This window comes from Delphinus delphis, chromosome 4, assembly GCF_949987515.2.
Source record: "Delphinus delphis chromosome 4, mDelDel1.2, whole genome shotgun sequence".
NCBI lineage: Eukaryota > Metazoa > Chordata > Mammalia > Artiodactyla > Delphinidae > Delphinus > Delphinus delphis.
In genome coordinates, this window is record NC_082686.1 from 82455579 (window position 1) to 82475103 (window position 19525).

A 19525-nucleotide genomic window follows, 5' to 3' on the forward strand; every position below is an offset into this window, starting at 1 on the left:
CATCAGTCTTCAGGGAAATTCAGATTAAAACTATGATGTGATATCACTACACACCTACAAGTATGAATGGCTAAAGTGAAAAAGAGAGAAAAATTCAGAAGTTGATAAGGATATGGTAACCAGAACTTCCATATATCGCTGTAGGAAGTATATATTATCACAACCACTTTGAGGAACCTGTGGCAGTATCAACCAAAGCTGAACATGCCCATACCTGGTGACCTAGCAATTCTACTCTTAGGTACATACCCAGCAGAAATGTGTGTGTGAGTGCGTGTGTATGTATGTGTACACATGTGTGTATGTATCTAAAGATATGAATAAGGATATTCACAGCAGCACTCTTCATAGCAGCCAGAAACCAGATATTATAAAACTGCCCATAAACAGTTGAATGAGTAAATAATGGTATATAACAAAGAATTTTATACAACAATGGGAATGGATGAACAATTGCATGCAGCAAAAATATGAATAAATCTAAAAACACAATATCGAGGGAAGTAAGTCAGATGCACAAAAGCACATACTGTATAATTCCATTTATATGAAGTTCAAAGCAGCCAAGGCAGTCAATGCCGGTAGAAGTCAGGATAGTGATTATCCTGGTTGGGTACTGAAGGAGCACAAGAGGAGCTTCTGGGGTGCTAGTAATGTTTCATTTCTTCATCTGGACTCTGGTTACACAGAGCATTCTGTTTGTGAAAATTCACCAAGCAGTACACTTACGACCTGTGCACTTTTTCTATATGTATGTTGTACCTCAATTAAAAGTTCAAAAGAAATTTCTGGCTGCACAATCCAACAGTAGAACTGAAGTGAAGCCAGGGCTACTCTCAGACACTGGGAGACTAAGAAGGATCAAGAGACTTGGTCCTGAAGAGGTCAAAGAGCACGTTTAATGGCGGTAAGAGAACGTGGGGGTAGGGGGAGGATTGTTAGGATTAGAGAACAAAATTTCAAAATTAAAAACCTCAGAAGTAGCATAGTTTCAAAGGATGACAAGGCCTAGTAACATTATTTCATGCCCTAAATTCTGAGATTTAGGATGTCTCAGTCATCTCTTTCTGTAAAATATCTTGGATGTACACTTCTTCCCAGCACCTCGTCAGGTTGCTATTAATGAGCTTCATAGAATATATGCACCCACGTATCCTGAAGTAAGTGCTTATTTATTTACACTTTCTACTTCTGTCTTTTTTTTCTTTCTTAAAATCATTTTCTTTCATACTTCTTCCCCCTTTTTCTCTTCATAACATTCTACAACTTAAATTATTTTTACTTTTACTTATTCCCTTGCCTCGCTCCCTGGTGGTATGAAAGCTGGCCAATTTCCAGTCCTATTTCTCTCTCAAAGTCAGAGACTGTCATGCAGCACTTTATAATCCCAGCATCTAACACTATGACCCAAATACACAAGGCACCCAAATTACTGTTGAGGATGATAACAGTATTATCCTCTCAGTAAACCACTAATGACTATACTTGCTGTTACTAGTAGATAAGTAAATATTGCAAAGACAGTTTTCCTTCATTATGAACTACAGTCTCATTCATGAGCATTATTTTCTTTGCCATTATTATATAAAGATGTACAAATAGGGCTTTGTACACAGTCCTCTAAGATTATTTTTATTCTTCACTTAGTAACTGAAATAATATGTGATTAAGATCATGTTATCAAAACTGACTAAAATTAATCTCTTCATTGCTAAATGAAAGATTTCCTCTATATTAGGAAGCAATAAATAACCATCACTGTAACAGGATATTCTTTCATTGACCAAAGACTTCTTTGTCAAAATTAAAAACGCTTAAGTCTTATTAACACAGATCATACATAACATTTCTGAAGTTAAAATACATTCAAAGAAACAGCGACATCAAGCTGATATTTTTAAAAAAGAAATAAAAGATACAATTCACTGAGAAGGTAGTTTGCAAGTATAGATAAAGAAGTAATAAAGACCAGGGCCCAACCCACTCAGATGTATGGGGTCAGTGGGCATTTCTATTGAGGAAGCTTTGCATCATTATCTTTTGGAAAACACAACTATGTATCTGAAATAGATTTTAAAAATCTTTCTGAGGGCTTCCCTCGTGGCGCAGTGGTTAAGAGTCCGCCTGCCGATGCAGGGGACACGGGTTCGTGCCATGGTCTGGGAAGATCCCACATGCCGCGGAGCGGCTAGACCTGTGAGCCATGGCTGCTGAGCCTGCACGTCCGGAGCCTGTGCTCCGCAACGAGAGAGGCCACAACAGTGAGAGGCCCAGTGAGAGGCCCACGTACTGCAAAAAAAAAAAAATCTTTCTCAAATTAGAAGCTAAAGCCTCCAATGGGAGTCTTAAGCAAGTTTTTAAAGATCAAGAAGACTGAGCTGAAGAACTGTCAGCAGATGCAGGGTACAAAAAAACTGGCACACTTCACCAACATGTACTTCCACAGAGTTCCTTTATAAAGCCTTTATGATCTGCTAATTCAGAAAGGAACATCATTTCATAACTCTACAAACCTTTTTAATAGAGATGGTATTCACAAGATAAACTATGGAGGCTTCGTTTTCTTTATACAGAACAGTGATGAAGTGCATTACAAGGCTGCAGATGCTCTTTTGTATCAGAGGACGAGCTATTTGAATATCACTGGTAGAGATAACATTATCAAAACATAACACAAATCTCAAAAGTGTCATGAATTTAGTATTTCAACTCACTTACTAAAACATTTCTTTAATCTACCAAGTATGAGGCATTGTACTGGGCACAGAGATGAACAAGACATAGCTTCTGCCCTTGAGAAGCTCACAACCTAGATCAGCATGTCCAACAGAACTTTTTGCAATAATGGAAATATTTTGTATCTATGCTGTTCACTACAGTAGCCACTAGCCACATGTGACAACTGAGCACTTGAAGTGTGCCCTGTATAACTGAGTAAATGAAGTTTTAATTTTTATTTAACTGTAATCAATTTAAATTGTCACATGTGACTATTGGCTCCCATATTCGACAATGCAGGTCTAGAGACATACACTATAACCCAGAAGTATTCAAATCAATGCCATAAAATGATAGCAATCATTAGTATATACTTACTTCATTTAGTATGCTTTCCAGTGTTGGAGGAGTATCAACTTGAGGAATATCAAACTCCTTATCATCAATCTAAACAGAGAAAAGAAATTAATGCTCACATAATAATGCTTTCCCTCTTATAACTGTGAGGGCGTTTTAATTGATTAGAACCATTATCAATTAAGAGACAAACATACCACCAAATTCTTCACACAGACAGCCAACTCAATAATCTATGATACAAAGGGTCAGGTCAAAAGACTACAGACTATCCGCATATTCAGTGATTATCAAGCACAAATATGCACTGATGCCACCATCCTGACAGCCCTTTCCAGAAAGCTTCTGTTGAAGGGCTTTGGCATCTGCTTTCTTAAACAAAACAGCATTTCTTACGACAAGCCCTAATTTTCTAAGTTTAGACATAAGCCATAAGCAATACACAAAGGACTGACACTGCGTTTCTCAGTATTTCATAAATTATGGTGGTGGATGATTAGGTCAAACAACTTGTCATTAAATAGTCTCATGGCCACAAAAACCTATTAATATCAAATCAATGAGGAAAAAAATCACTGCACAAGAATTCTAAACCTACCACTAGCGCTATGATATTGAGACATCATTCAACATAGCTGCACTTCAGTTTCTTCCCCCACAAAATGGAGTATCAGGCTTGTGAAGCTCAAATGAGAAGATGTATTAAAGTGTTTCATAAACTGTAATGAGCTATACAAATGAAGAGTAATATTACTGCATAAAACTGTATAGAGATGCCTATTAATCTATGCAAAATATGATATATTTAGAGTCTTTGGATCATAAAGTACACTCTAACCAACATTTTGGTTAAACCTCAAACCTGACAAAAGCTGAATTTTTACCAGATCATTTTTGAACTCCAGTTCCTTGTCCAGATCTATGTAGGAGAATTTTGAAAGTGAAGCCTCCAGATTGAGAGACTTATTCAGTTCTTCATCAGTAGTCTTGGCACAGAGGCTCTGTTCCACATTTTCATGGTCTGGTTCATTGTCCATGTTTACTTTTAATAACTGTATTCGGTCAATCCAAGCAAGTTTTTGTTTGTTTTGTTCTGTTTTTTGGGCTTAGATCATGATGAACTGAATGATGATCTCTTTTCAAAAAAGAAAAAATATTTATCATTTAGATTTCCTCAACTGGACATTCCAAAGACTTACTGGGTCAGACTTCTGTGGAAACTGATTCTTCACTCAATCATCTGACTACAGGCAAACAGAAATCAATCCTAGGGTATGGGTTATGATATGCAGGGAGGGTTTCTATGGCAGCACAAAGGAGGAACATCTGACTCAGGAGTCTAGGAAGTGGTCCACCACCCGAAATCCTAAGTCTGGTGATAGTGACAGACTTGGGGCAAGCTCAGCCACTAGACCTGGTACCAACTAGATTTATGTACCTAAGAACAAGAGGGTAACTGGTGCCAAAAGCTGCAATTAACCCCTTCTTCACACTCCCAAACCTGAGCATATCTCCAGTTCTCCTTGAAGATAAGCATATAGTCCAGTTTTGTCACTGTCATCCATACAGGGCCATAGACCTCTAAGGGAACTTAGTGCAGACACAGAGGGCACAGAATGGATAGCTAGCCACTTAACAGGACACTAGCAAATCTAAAGGTTCGGATCTATTGGGGAGACAACAATGATGCCAGGATAAAATAATTCCACAGGGCTTCCCTGGTGGCGCAGTGGTTGAGAGTCCTCCTGCCAATGCAGGGGACACAGGTTCGTGCCCCGGTCCGGGAAGATCCCACATGCCACGAAGCGGCTGGGCCCGTGAGCCATGGCCGCTGAGCCTGAGTGTCCGGAGCCTGTGCTCCGCAACGGAAGAGGCCACGACAGTGAGAGGCCCGCGTACCGCCAAAAAAAAAATTCCACAGCTGACTAGAGAGTTCTAGAAAGAAGGCTAGTTAAAGACAGACATTTTCAGGGAAAACTGAAATACTAAAGAAATGTATGCAATTTTTTGGTATTTTTCACAGCTCTAAATGATATAATACCATATCAAAAAGAAACAGATAATCTGGTTTACTTTAAAAGCTGTGTAGAAAACAGCTGTCTGCAAAATTTCTAGAAAACTAAAAATATTTTTGGGGAAAAAAATTATAAGTTTAACAATTACATTTGCCCTTAAATGTTTTTAGTTTGTGTTATAATTAGGCTACAAGTAACCAAACTTTAAAAAGTCCATCACTTAGCTCTTCCTGTTTAGAATAAAGAAGCAAACATATGAAAATAGAAACAATGCCATAGTAATGATGATAATAAAAACAAAGGTCATTTTGTTTTCTAGACTAGGTGTTTTCCACAGTACCCAACAACTAGCAGTAATTCTCAGTAGAAAGCTTTTTCAAACTACATACTGCCCACAGAGGGCATAATCACCACCACCACCAAACTTCCCCACCAAACGAACTTCTCTTACTCTTATTCCTTACTGAAGTGAAGGCAGAAAAAAAGGCTGAGAACCTCCGAGCCACAGAAAGAATTAATTTTTTTAAAGGGAGTTGAGAATTAGTTGTTGTTATTGTTCTTTTTAAAATAACATGCCCAGGGACTTCCCTGGTGGCGCAGAGGTTAAGAATCCGCCTGCCAATGCAGGGGACACGGGTTCGAGCCCTGGTCCAGGAAGATCCCACAAGCTGCAGAGCAACTAAGCCCATGCACCACAACTACTGAGCCTGTGCTCTAGAGCCCACGAGCCACAACTACTGAGCCCGTGCGCCACAACTGCTGAAGCCCATGAGCTCTGGGCCTGTGCTTCACAACAAGAGAAGCCACCACAATGAGAAGCACGTGCACCGCAATGAAGAGTAGCCCCCGCTCGCCACAACTAGAGAAAGCCCACGTGCAACGAAGGCCCAACACAGCCTAAAATAAATAAATTTATTTAAAAAAAAAAACATGCACTCATGATACAATCTGAGTGTGGGAAGAGTGCCTGCTCACATTTGTATGCTGGTGAGTTTAAGGAACATTTAAAAAAAATAATAATAAGTTAAAAAATAAAATAACATGCCCAAAACTCATTAACAATTTTATCTGGTTATGGTCATTTTTTTAGTACACTTAAAATGAATTTCACTTCCTTCAATATTTCTTTTTATCATATTTTAAAAAATGAATATCTACTATGCATAAGAAAGACATGCAGACTCATGAAGACTGATTTTTCAAGAGCTGAAACCAACTTTTCTAGCTAGTACATTTGGTACATTACCAAACAGACTAATTCCTTTCACATGTTGCAGAAGATAGACTCTAACGCTCTGTCCTACAAACACATGCTATCAACTACATTCCTAGAAGACATAACTGAGGGCACTCTGTAACTGGCAACATTTGAAAGCATCTTTCCAATCTCGGGTACTAAATGTACTTCTCCTTTTGCAATGAGCCAAAGGCAGGAGCAATATTAGCGTTTACAAGCCCTTCTTCAAAGAAGACTGAATTGGCTCATGACAAATTACTTCTTAATAAAGTTCACTCTTATTTGTACCACTTAGCAAAAATGATTTCAATTAGTCAAGGAATGTTTGCAAGCATGCACAAATTCACATTCAGTGTTTCCTGAGTACAGTTAAGTTTTATTCTTACACATTTTTTTAAATAGTGGAAAAGACCACATAACAAGAACAAAAACTTTAAATGATTCAATAACCTAAAATGTTTCATTCTTCACATTTGTGTCCCCAAAATAACTCAGAAAGGAAAACAATTTTTTCCTGGTTCTTTTTAAATCTTCTATCTGGAGTTAATGAAAGGTTCTCAGAACAGCTCAGCATCTGTGAACACCAATACTGCACTGAAGAAGTTTCAAGAAATCAAGCATTCTCTGAAAAAATAACATCATCCTGCCACGCTACCCTACTTCATTTCCAACCTTCACTTCACCGAGCTCCTGTTAGTGTGATGTGGCGGCAAACTGGAAAGAACATAAACCAAAGAGTCCATTAAAACCACATTTGAATCGGGGTTTACCAATTCCTATCTATGACCTTGGTCAATTTGTCTACCCTTTCTGAGCCCCTCTATTTCTACATCTGTAAGATGAAATATTGTGGCCATTTGTGCTGTTTGCCCAGAGCATCACCTCTTGTTCTGGGAAAGCCTCCTTCAAACCATGTGGTTCTTGTAGAGGCTGCCAATCAAAAAGCCCCTGGTAACAGAGATTGCACAATATAGCCAGGGTCCTTCACCAGGATTCACTAAAATGGAACTGGTAAGGAAGAGCCATTTCCACTGTTCTTTAAACAATGCATAATAAGGCTGAGCAATATTCCCCACCCTCCACCCCATCCTGTTCTGCAGAAAAGGAGGTCATTTATTCAACACATATCAACTAAACATCTACTATGCATCTGTCACTGGAGATCTGCCTCTATCAACAGAATTTATACTCTAGGTACAAATTCTCTAGCAAGAATGAAAGCAATCTATAAACAGAAGCGGAGACGAGGAGGAACGAGTGTCCTGCTATCATTCAGGCTCCAGGTTCCAGTGTTTTATGATGTTAGCTCCAGCCACAGCTTTCTGGCATTTTGGCTACATAAGCCAACACACTCTCCCAATTTTTCTTTTTTTCGGCGGGGGGGTGGGGAGAGGAGGTGGGGGTCACTTACAATTGCGAGTCCTGACTCTTAGGAATGCAACTACCTATTTGGCAGAGTTACTGTTAAGAATAAATGATATAATGACTGTAAAGCACTTAGAATAATGCCTGGACACAGTTTAGGTTTTCAAGAAATTTAAAAGTTCCTCAAGATTTCCAAATTCTTCTAAAGTTAAAGACCCTGAAACAAGAATGTGTTAGAATGTGACCTATATTAGGCCAGGTAAATGAGGAACTCTTCCACCAGTTTTTTTAACCTTGGCAGACATTCCCAACTGTTCTCAAGTTCCAGGATCCTATTTATTCACTGACAATCTCTTCCTCCCAAAAGTGTTATATGAGACAGTTTTCAAATTACACTGAAATCAAATCAAGTTTGTCTTTTTTTAAATATACTATATCCCCCAAAAGATATCACAAAATCATGATATGAAAGCAATTTTACACATCAACTTTGTTTCTGGTCCTCCCAATCCAAGTATTTCTCTTCTTCCATTTCTTTGTTTTGTTTTATCTTCTCGTGGTTTGTTTTGTGAAGAAAAATATAATACAGAATTAACTTCTATTTGTTTTCTATTATCTTTCTCTGGTAAATGGACTCTTTTTTAACAGCTCCCCAATGCCTACAGGATAAAATTCCAAATTCTAAGCCATTCCAAGCAAAATAACAGCTCCTTTATGACTAAACTTATTATTTGTATTCAGAGTCCTTCAGGAATAACTTCGAGGACTTCCCTGGTGGCTCAGTGGTTGAGAATCCACCTGCCAATGCAAGGGACACACACAACTACTGAGCCTGCGCTCCAGAACCCGCGTGCCGCAACTACTGAAGCCTGTGCACCTAGAGCCCGTGCTCCGCAAGAGAAGCCACCGTGATGAGAAGCCCACGCACCGCAACCAAGAGCAGCCCCCACTCGCGGCAACTAGAGAAAGCCCGCACGCAGCAACGAAGACACAGCACAGCCCAAAAAAAAGAATAGCTACCACTTTCCCTCCATGTCTGCTCACACTAATTCACCTTCCCTTTCCTTTTCCTTCCATTTATCTAAATCCCTTCTTTCCATCCTTCCTTCTGGGAACCTTCCTTCCCTAAACACCCTCTGAATCCAGAATGCATGTCTTCTTTTGAACAGCAGCTTGGCACTTTCCTTATATTGATTCATTAGTTAACTTACCATGTGACTACTTCTTTTCTCCCCAGCTGCACAACAGAAATGGGGCCAGGTGTTTTTGTATACTCCACATCACTGGGCTCACTGACTTGCATAGCTAGGCAGACATTCAATAAATATCTGCTGATCAACACAAGAATTGGAATGTAAGAATAACACCTGTGTTGCAAATTAAATATACCAGTTTTTTGTTTTTTGGGTTTTTTTGTTTTTGCGGTACATGGGCCTCTCACTGTTGTGGCCTCTCCCGTTGCGGAGCACAGGCTCCAGACGCGCAGGCTCAGCGGCCATGGCTCACGGGCCCAGCCGCTCCGTGGCATGTGGGATCTTCCCAGACTGAGGCACGAACCCGTGTCCCCTGCATCAGCAGGCGGACTCTCAACCACTGTGCCACCAGGGAAGGCCTAAATATACCAGTTTTATTACCTGTAATTGTTAAGCTTCAGATGATATTATTTGACTTATAGCATGCAGGAATCTATGCCATAATAAACCAAGTTATAATTGAGTTCTACCTTTATGTAATGAGGCCTGTCAACTACAGACGATCATCTTCATCCTTCAGATAGCAGCTAAAACTCTGCTTCCTCAAAAAAGCTTCTTTTTGTCCTGCTCAACTAAACTAGGTTCCTAAGCACCTATAACATTGTTCTCCTTTTATCACACTTACCACATTGCAATCATTTTTCCATGTCTGAACCTCCATTCCCTTCCCTCAACTGGAATGTAGGTTCCAGGAAAATGAAGACCATATCTGCCTTTTTTCATCACTGTATTCCCAGTGCCTAATTACATAGTAGCTATTCACCCCACCAATCCATCCACCTAACCACCTCCCCCCCACCCTCCCTCCCTAGGTAAGCGGCCAAGCAACACTGCATCACTGGCTTCCAGAGCCTTAAACAGCAGTTCTGGTCATTCAAAATAAGATATGGCTAGTCATTCTGCCCACAAAAGCCTCCCACCTTGCAAGTTCCCCTCTTTGCATCTAAGTGAGTTTTTTGTTAATCCCTAACATTGATTTTTTTAAATGATCATTTCGCTCATGTATGACATGACACAAACTCCAGAATTTCAAATATTTTGTTTTTTTACATTAATTCAGCCTATAGGCCAAGATGAAAACAGTGAAAATGTATCATAAGTTCATTCAATTTATAGGAATTCAACCATTATCTACGGCAAATGGAAAGAGAAGAAAAGAAATGATTCACACAGAGCCAGGGACTCTGCATACCGCTCCACTCAATAACTACAAGCTTCAGAGTATGCATGGGGGGAGGGGGTGGGTATCCACTGGCTTTTTGGTCAGTCTCACTTCTCGCATGCCTCATACACGGCAATCCGTTTCACCTGTTCCAACATGGAGCAAAAACTGGCCGTGCTGAACTTCCTGAGAGATCAGTCTCTAACATGACTCCTTCCCCGGGTACTCAATCTTCAAGGTACTTTTTGAGGGTGCTCAAGTTTCACCCTTACTCATCGACTTCAGAAACAGACCCATCTTTCCTTTGGAAGACCGCTCCTCCTCCACTTCAACCATGTAATTTTGGTGGTGCTGCCAATCAAATACCCTCTCTGCTTGGCCAGAAGAATAAGCACATGACATTCTTGTATCCAATCTGGCCAACCAGTGTCCTTCCCTGAAACTTATAAATATTGGAGGTAGGAGGTTTCTCTCTAGGGTGCTTAAGCCTGGATGACATAACACAAAGGCTGTTATACAGAATGAAGATAATTCACACATTAATTCAAAATTCACTTAAGAATAGAACAGTTTGTTCTTACAAATATATACAGATGACACCCGAAGCTGTAGGTTAAGAGAAGATGTTATCTAAACTCTGTGAAAACTATAAACAAAAGTTAAACATACTTAAGTTCAAAAGGCCTTACTTTTCATTCACATACATAACTGACATTTGGTGTCACAATGGTTGATATGTCTATGAAAGGGTGGGAAAGAGTTGAAAAATCACCAAGAGGTCCCAATATTCTGGAAGACAGAAAACATCCACCTGCCGACGCTGGTCCAGGTACAAAGGAAATGTATAAAGGATAATCAACATACTATTCCCTTGACCTCTGGAAAAAATTTCCTCACATATGTCTCTTTGACATACGAAGCCAATAGTTCAACCAGAATTTTTTCTCCCATTTATCGTTATTCTGCATTCTATGGAACACACCAGCTATTGACAGAGATTTCAATAGCTACTCTTCTTAAATTTAACCATGAGCAAACCCATATCTTACACAAACATATGTAGGGCCTCCATCCCCATTTATATTAGAGGTACTTGAAACACACACCTGATACTTAATTTATCTCCTAATCGCAGACATCTGGAGTAAAGTTGGCACCACAAGTTACCGACCACGTTTGGCTTGTTTGCTGTGGGTCGGGAAGTATGGTAGAGGACACAGCCTTCCTGACCATTCTAGTATCAATCTAACATTAGCAGGGTATGAAGGAGGCATGCCTGTTTGGAGAAGGCTCCCCAGCAGTTCCTGACCACCCGTAGCCATGAAACCTTTCTCACGGATACTATTTCATCCCACCTTTCCTCCTTTGAAACACACCCAAACATTTTAGGCAGCTCTGTTTCCATCTGCCCCACCACTCCTTCCCCAAGTACCACACTTGGAGAACTAACCAGGACACAGGAATGGCCTCGAACATCAGAGACCCACGTGTCCCCTGCTGCCCTCACTCTGGGGCACACGTTGCAAGCAGAGAGAAACTGGACCGAGCCTCACAGGGTGCGCACCAATCACCCCATCTAAGCTTCTGCCTCACACTCGGGAAGCACACTTATCCCAGGCCTCGAGGGATGGAGGAGCCTACACCTGCGCCCCAGACCCCAAAGGCGGGCTACACACCTGTTCCGCTGCGGGAGGGAAGTGATTACCGGCCTCCAAGGCTCACAATCTGGAGAAGCGGGTGCACCTGCACCTCAGCTTCACATTCTTTGGAACCAACAAGTGGAAACTGCCTAACCCAAGTTCCAAGCCAAACACAGGACACTCTCCTCCGCCCCAGAGTCAACCCCGCCCGGACGGTGGGCCCTGGTCCTGTTAACCCATCAGGGGCCGCTCGGTCAGCCACTCCAAGGCCGCCCCTATGTCGCGCGGGGGAAAGGGCCGAGGCTCAAGGACCCGGCACGCGTTCTCCTCCCGCCCCGGGTACAGCCCCCCACCACTGCCCCCACCCCGTTGGCCCGCTCTCCGGAGATTCGTTACCTGAGCTCTCAGCCTTTCCAGCCCAGGATCCCAAGCCCGCGTGACCCGCCCCCTGCTCTAGCCCCACGCACGCGCAGTATCTACCCGGTGCCCATGCTTCCGCTTTCCTCTTCTCACCCGGGTCTCTCCTGGGCGGTCCGCCCCTCTACACCACGCCCCCATTTAAAGGGCCAGAGATACACTGTCTCACCCCAGGGACTTCTGGCGTGATTAACATCGTTAGGAACCGGAGAGTGGAAACGTCAGAGGAGGAGAGTAGACCAATAAATAGTAGTCCGTTAGATGAGAAGAGAAACCCTCCTCCAGCCCTATGTCAGTGAATTTATCTAGCATTTAAGAAAGTGAACCTATCTTCAGCCAGCCCAGAAAGGGTAGTTGATTCCCAACCAGTAATTTTTAATTTTAATCTTTTTAAATACGAATATAGAATTACCAGCTTTTTATTTTGCCAAATAAAGACAATTAACACACACACACTAGAAATCAACTATTATTTTCTAATTTACCGTCAACATTGCTCCATAAAAATACATCTTAACAGCAAAAGTATAGGAGAGATATGCTCTCAAATAAAGGAGAGATCTTTAAAATGGATAGAACTATGTTTATTTCTCTTATTCCTCCTCAAGAAAGATGAACACTTTCAGGACAGACTGGTTTTTAGAGGCACCACTGTAGATAACGTGGGCCCCAGGACACAGATCTTATGCCTACTGGGGCCTATGGTCAAGAAAATAGAAGGAGGAAGCACACCAGAAAATGTTCCTGGAAGGAGATAGAGAAAATATTCAGTTGGGGAGACATTTATTGAGCATCAATCCGGTTCACTATACTTCTGGGTCTTTCAAGGACCCAAAGGTGGGTAAGACACAGCCCTGCCCTCCAGGTACTCTAAGAACTCAGTGTACAGACAAAACTACAGTGCAAGGCAGGCTGTTTTGAGTGCTATAAGAAAGGTATGAGATCATCATTTCAGGATCACACATGAGGGAAAATGGGGAACACTTCAGGGAGGATGTGCTGTCTTATTAGGACGCTGAAGGATTTCAGTAGGCAGAGAGCAGGGAGAATTCCTAGCTGAGGGAACAGTGGGATTAAAGGCATTACAAAGCAAGATTGGAGACAAGCTGCTGGCCTGATGTGGCTCTGACATGGGCAGTGGCTTTTAAATTTTTTGATCATCACTCACAGTAAGAAATACATTTCAGCTATGACCTTGTAACCTAGTGTGTGTGTGTGTGTGTGTGTGTGTGTGCGCGCGCGCGTGCGCGTGCATGTGTGTACACCCTGTGACATTGTCTTTAGTATGTGCAATGCAACTTGGTATTTTCTATTTTTTTTTTTTGATGCTGGTTAAAAAATTGATTTCATGACACTAATACATAGCAACCCATAGCTTGAAAGCACTGGTGTAGAGTGTGTTAGAGGTACAAAAGGCTCAAACCAGATCCAGGAGGGCATTAATGCCAAGCTGGTGGGTCTGATCTTCTGGTAAGAGCCTTTGGAAGTTCTTAAGCAGAGGAGTGGCATAACTGTAGCTGTACTTTAGAACTCTGAAGACCTGTCTTTAGTTCTGAATATCACATTGTTAGAGGAAACTTATTAAACAGGAGCCTGTCTGGAGCAAGGTAAGCAGGCTGGTGAAATCGGAGACCCTGACAGAGAACAGCTGAAAGTGTTAGGCAGAGAGGAAATTGACAGAAGTGGGGGGAGCTGGGTTATGGAGGTGGGAGGTGGGGAAGGTTGCTAACTGACCTTCTTGAAACATCTCTGCTGTAGTTGTAAACTTACTCTGTGTAACTCTAGAAAGTAGACCTGGGACCTGTGGATAGATGTTGTAGGGAAGCAATTCCAACTCACAGTCAGGAGTGTTTTAGCATGGTCCAACTGACATGCTGTCCTTTATAGGGCTGTTTACATTAATTAAAAAAATGAAACTGTTGTATACTTATTATTGAAAACTTGAAAGAATCAGGAAATATAAAAAGTAAAGCATAAATTACCCACATTTCAGGAAAAAAGCACTCATGGTTTTGACTTATTTTCGTTGGGTCTTTTACTTTGCATATTTATATTTTTTATATAATAGAACTATATAGAAAATATAGTACTGTATCCTGCTTTTTATTTTTTCCTCAATGTTATATCTTTTTGGGTTTTTTTAAATTTTATAGAAATACAGTTGATTTACAATGTTGTGTTAATTTCTGGTGTACAGCAAAGTGATTCAGTTATATATATATTCTTTTTCATACTCTTTTCCATTATGGTTTATCACAGGATATTGAATATAGTTCCCTGTGCTATACAGCAGGACCTTGTTGTTTATCGATTCTGTATATAGTAGTTTGAGTCTGCTAATCCCAAACTCCCAATCCTTCCCTTCCCCACGGCAACTACAAGTCTGTTCTCTGTGTCTGTGAGTTTGTTTTTGTTTCATAGATATGTTCATTTGTGTCATATTTTAGATTATACATATAAATGATATCATATGGTATTTGTCTTTCCCTTTCTGACTTACTTCGCTTAGTATAATAGTCTCTAGGTCCATACGTGTTGCTGCAAATGGCATTATTTCTCAATGTTAGATCTTGAAAATTATATACTGTTATTCAAATTGTTCACAAATATTTGTAATGCCTACATAATTGTTGATAATATAGTTGATGTCATTATTTTTGGACATTAGGAGGGTTCCTATTTTTCACTGTTAACAGGAACAGGGCCATGAATATCTTTATACAGAAATCTTTGCCCACATTTCAAAATTATTCCCCTAGGATAAAAACCTGTAAGTGAAATTACTGATTCAAATGCTTTGAAAACTCTTAAGTCTGTGAATACCTACTGCCAAATTGCTTTCCAGAAAATTCAGGCCAGTTTTCATTCTCGCCAAAAGTGTTCAAGGGTGCCCATCACACATACCCACCAGCATTTATTTTATCCTTTTAAAAAGCTTTGCCAGTTTGGTAGTGGAAGTAGCTCTAATTTTAATTTGTATTGGATTACTAGTGGGGTGGAATCTCTTTATGAATTTATCAACCCTTTATAGTTATTCTGGGAATGCAATTTCACTGCCTCTGTTTGGATTTGTGATTGGCAAATAGCACTAAGTGAATTGTTGCAGACGTATGAGAAAAAAAACACAAAGGGACTTAAAAAACAAATGATGTGGTCACACCAAGTTATAGCCAAATTATATTGTGGTGTACCATACAAAGAAAGGTTAGTGGGAGAACTGAGTCATCACAAAGTACGTGGTTAAACAGGTCTGTGCTATTGCAGTCAGTAAAATATTTATGTTGTGAGGGGAAATTTGGTTTCAGCAAAACACCATTCCTTATATTAAGTCAACATTGTAAATTTTAATTTCCCCATTTGGTAGTTCTGTTTGTATTTACTTTATAAATTTGTTTTGGATTTATAGATGCATAAAATTTATAAAAATGAATCTTTTCCTTAGTTTTGTGTTTACATATATACACATATACATATATGTGTATGCAACATCATAAAAAATAATTTAAGCCAACTCTAGAGATCCATGAGACTCTTTTTCCCTTACAAGGAACCTGAACATTATTTAAGTTTGAGAAACATTGGTATTAGAGTTTTCTTAAAATTTCATTTGTCATTATGTAAATATAGGCATTGGGATTTTAAAAAAAGAAGAAAAAGGTAAAAGTGGTGTCAGCTTATATATTGGATTTTTCTACACAGAATATTGTTATGATTTGCTTGCCTTTGGAAAGAGCACCAAAAGCTATACTATGTTTAGGGTTCAGAGAGTATGTTTTGGCTTAAAATGTACCATTCGTCAAAGTTAACTTTGCACAGTTAAGACCTAGACAGAAGAATTTTGGGCTTTATTAAACTTGTCTTTTTAAGTAAGACAAAGCAATTGAGCAGTTAGCAATTAAAATGGAACCTCTGTGAAGTGGTCTTAAGAGAAATTAAACCCATGAGAAAAAGGCCCCACATGCAATGTAGGAGCCTTGGGGCGTGGGAATCAGTGAGGGTGGGCCGACGGCCAGGAGCTAGAAGGGCAGCACCACTGAAGGAATGCTGCAGAAGGATGATGTCCTGATACCCAACACAACTCTTCCAGCTTTCCCCAAGGCAGGAGGGATGGAGAGCATGGTCCAGACATTGCTATTACATTGTATCCAGAGTAAGCCACATTTATCCTGAAGGAAAAAATGTCTGGGGCCTGAGAATGAGAGAAAGAGACTAGGAGGTGAATAGTTGTGCCATTTCTTTCTTTGTTCACAATCACAAAATAAATTGGCCTCTTTTCCTTTTTAAAAAAGGAACCTGATGTACAGGGTTCTTAGTGGGTCAGAGCACCCAAGACAGCTGGAGAGAAGTGAAATTGGTTATCTGTAAGTTACTCAAGCTGGTCCAGATGTCATTCTCAGGTTCCCTCTGCCTGGAATGCTCTTTCCCCAAGGTAACTACATGGCTCACTCCCTCAGCTTCTTTGGGACTTTGTTCAAATGCCACTGTGTCAGTCAGGGCAACAAATGCAAAGCAGATGGGGGTGAAGTACTCTCCTCCATCCAGGACGCAGGGACCAAGGTTCTTCCCATCTGGTGACACTCTTTGTTGAACTCATGGCCTCTAAGTTCTCTGAGGCAGGAAGATGGGAAAGGCTTACTAGCTCTAAACCACCTTGGCCTGAAAATATGCACCACTTCTGCTCTCAGTCCATTGGCCAACAGCAGCCACCTGGCCCTGCTTTACCACAATGGAAGCCAGGAAGTGTAGGGGAATACTCAGGATATCTGGGAAGCACATGTGACTCTCCCACAGACCACCCCTCTTTCCCCCAGGACTCACTCACCACCTTTTCAGACTTTATTGTCTTCCATAGTACTTACCATCCTCCAAAATGCTGTATATTTTATTTATCTCTTAAGTTTCTGCCTTCCCCACTAGTACATAAGCACCATGAGAGTGGAGATTTTCATCTGTTTCATTTATGTTTTTATCCTTAACATCTAGAACAGTACTTGGCATATGGTAAGAGCTCCATAATTTTTTATTAAATAAATGAATGAATTCTGCAATAACAGTTTATATTTGTGTGTGGTGGGGTATCACATACACTGACCTGAGGATGCTTCCCAAGAAATAAAGAGCCCCCCCTTATGCATACACAAGCATGTATTGAGTGCCTACTATGTGCCAGGCACCATGCTTGGTGCCAGAAACACAGGTATGAGCAATACTCCCTGATCCCTAGCTAGGAAGAAACAATTAAAAATGCAATATTTATTAAGACCCATAATAGAAATAAATTATGAGAGCTCAAAAGGCCAAATTCTTCTGAGCTTTAGTGAGAATCAAATTTTATATCCAAGTATTACTAGAATGGCAATGAAAAAAGAATGAGGGTGGGGGACTGGTAGGGGACTCAGGAATCATAAATTGCTCCCCAAAGTCATCAAGGAAATAAGATCTATATTCTCTACCATTTTGTATTCTTGACAAAAGTTTGCCTTTCACTTTTCATTCACCCATTCATCCTAGTGCCTTCGCACATTCTCTTTCCCTTCAGCCCTAGAGTACAGAGCAGCCCATGTGCACTTGGTTGAGAGAAAGATCTCACTATTTAAAAATATCTTTCTGATAAATTCACGATTCCAGAAATGCCATCATTTGAAATCTACTTAGAGTATTTTGTCTTCCAGCCCCACCCCTGCCACTCCTCCTATACTCCTGCAAGCAAATAAGCACGCATTTATCAGTCTTTTGAAGGGAGAAGTGGCATCATGGGAGCCCTGCCGGAACTTAATAGCAAAAAGAGGGTGGAGAGGGAGGTTGGGGGTTGGGATCTGGCGTATAAAGGGGACACTAAGCAGTCCCTGAAGACTTGGACTGGGTATCAGACAAGGGAAAGAGCAAGAAAAGAGCAGATGGGCTCCCCTGGTGGCGCAATGTTTGAGAGTCCGCCTGCCGATTCAGGGGACACGGGTTCGTGCCCCGGTCCGGGAAGATCCCACATGCCGCGGAGCGGCTGGGCCTGGGAGCCATGGCCGCTGAGCCTGCGGGTCCGGAGCCTGTGCTCCCCAATAGGAGAGGCCACAACAGTGAGAGGCCCGTGTACCGCAAAAAAAAAAAAAAAAAAAAAAAGCAGAGAAGATGCAGAAACAACGAGGGCATCAAATGCAAATTTCACCTATTTCACCATTTTGCCTGGGGATAGCCTTGCTTACACAAAATGACACATACCTCTGTAACACAGAAAGGGAAGCGTTGGGTTCTGCTGAAAATGAAAGAAAATTCAAAACAATAGTAATGTTCCACTGTGTCAGGCCCCAGACTCCTTCTTTCTCATTTTTCCTCTATGGCGGGGTGGGGGCGGGGGGGGCCTCAATTCCCAAGTCTATCTCCTGGTCCAAGTAGTCTGCTCCAACCATCACATCCACCTTCCAACTAGCAAGGAAGAGAAAAGGAAGGAAGAAGGTATGTAAGCTATTTATTGTTTGTGTAACTACTCCAAAAATTAGAGGCCTAAAACAGCAACATATATTATCTAACAGTTTCAGGAATCCAGGCATGGCTTAGCCAGGCCATTTGGCCCAGGGTCTGTCACAAGTCTGCCACCAAGGTGTTGGCTCAGGCTGTGACATCTCAAGCCTCAAATTGGGAAGGATCTGCTTCCAAGCTCACTCACATGGTTATTGGCAGGATTTGCTTCCCTGCAGGCCGTTGGACCAAGGGCCTTAGTTCCTTGTCACATGGGCTTCTCCAAAAGGCCACCCACAACATGGCAACTTGTTTCATCCGAGCAGGCAAGAAGAGACATCAAGAATGTGAGCAAGACAGAAGTCACGGTCTTTTGTAAGCTGATCTTGGAAGTGACTTCCCATCATTTTTTGCTACAGTCTATTTGTTAGAAGCACTAGCTCCAGCCCACACTGAAGGGGAGAGAATTACACAAGAGTGTGACTTCCAGGAAGTGGGATCACTGGCAGCCACTTTAGAAACTGCCAGCAAAGAAGGTTATGCCCACTCCCTTCAGAGACTCTTTCTTAAAATTGACTACATCAGTTCTGCCCACATCTAGCTGCAAGGGAGGCTGGGTAATGTAGTCTCTATTCTGGGTGACTGTCAGCCCAGCTAAAACTTAGGGACTCAGTTCTGAAGAGGAATTACCAGATTCTGGAGAGTAGAAGACTTGGTTGTTCTGTGTGCCAGCCCCAGGCATTGAGGGCAAGGAGGAGAAATATCTTTGGGTAGAGTTGTAGAATCTGAGTTCAAATCCTACCTTTGCTATACCCTATGCTGAGTGAATTATTTAACTTCACGGAGTATCATTGATACTCAGTATCAGACTAAATGAAATGTGAAGCATCTTGCACTTGGTTCGTTCTCAA

The 19525-nt window shown here is 41.1% G+C and overlaps 1 protein-coding gene across 3 annotated transcripts in view; it reads right to left on the bottom strand.

Moving 5' to 3' along the window:
• Positions 1–12251, bottom strand: part of VPS8 (VPS8 subunit of CORVET complex) — a 300312-nt gene extending 288061 nt beyond the window's left edge. Inside the window, exons 1-3 of one of the 3 annotated variants that reach the window (XM_060011002.1) lie at positions 12228–12251; positions 3960–4210; positions 3097–3165 (exon numbers count right to left, since the gene is read on the bottom strand). In XM_060011002.1, the coding sequence (XP_059866985.1) occupies positions 3097–3165; positions 3960–4112 (222 nt within the window). In that variant the 5' untranslated portion in view covers positions 4113–4210; positions 12228–12251. Of the gene's footprint in view, positions 1–3096; positions 3166–3959; positions 4211–8903; positions 8984–12143; positions 12197–12227 lie in introns of those variants that run through there. The other 2 variants (XM_060011000.1, XM_060011001.1) reach the window with 2 other exon arrangements.
• Between the last annotated feature and the right edge of the window lie 7274 nt (positions 12252–19525).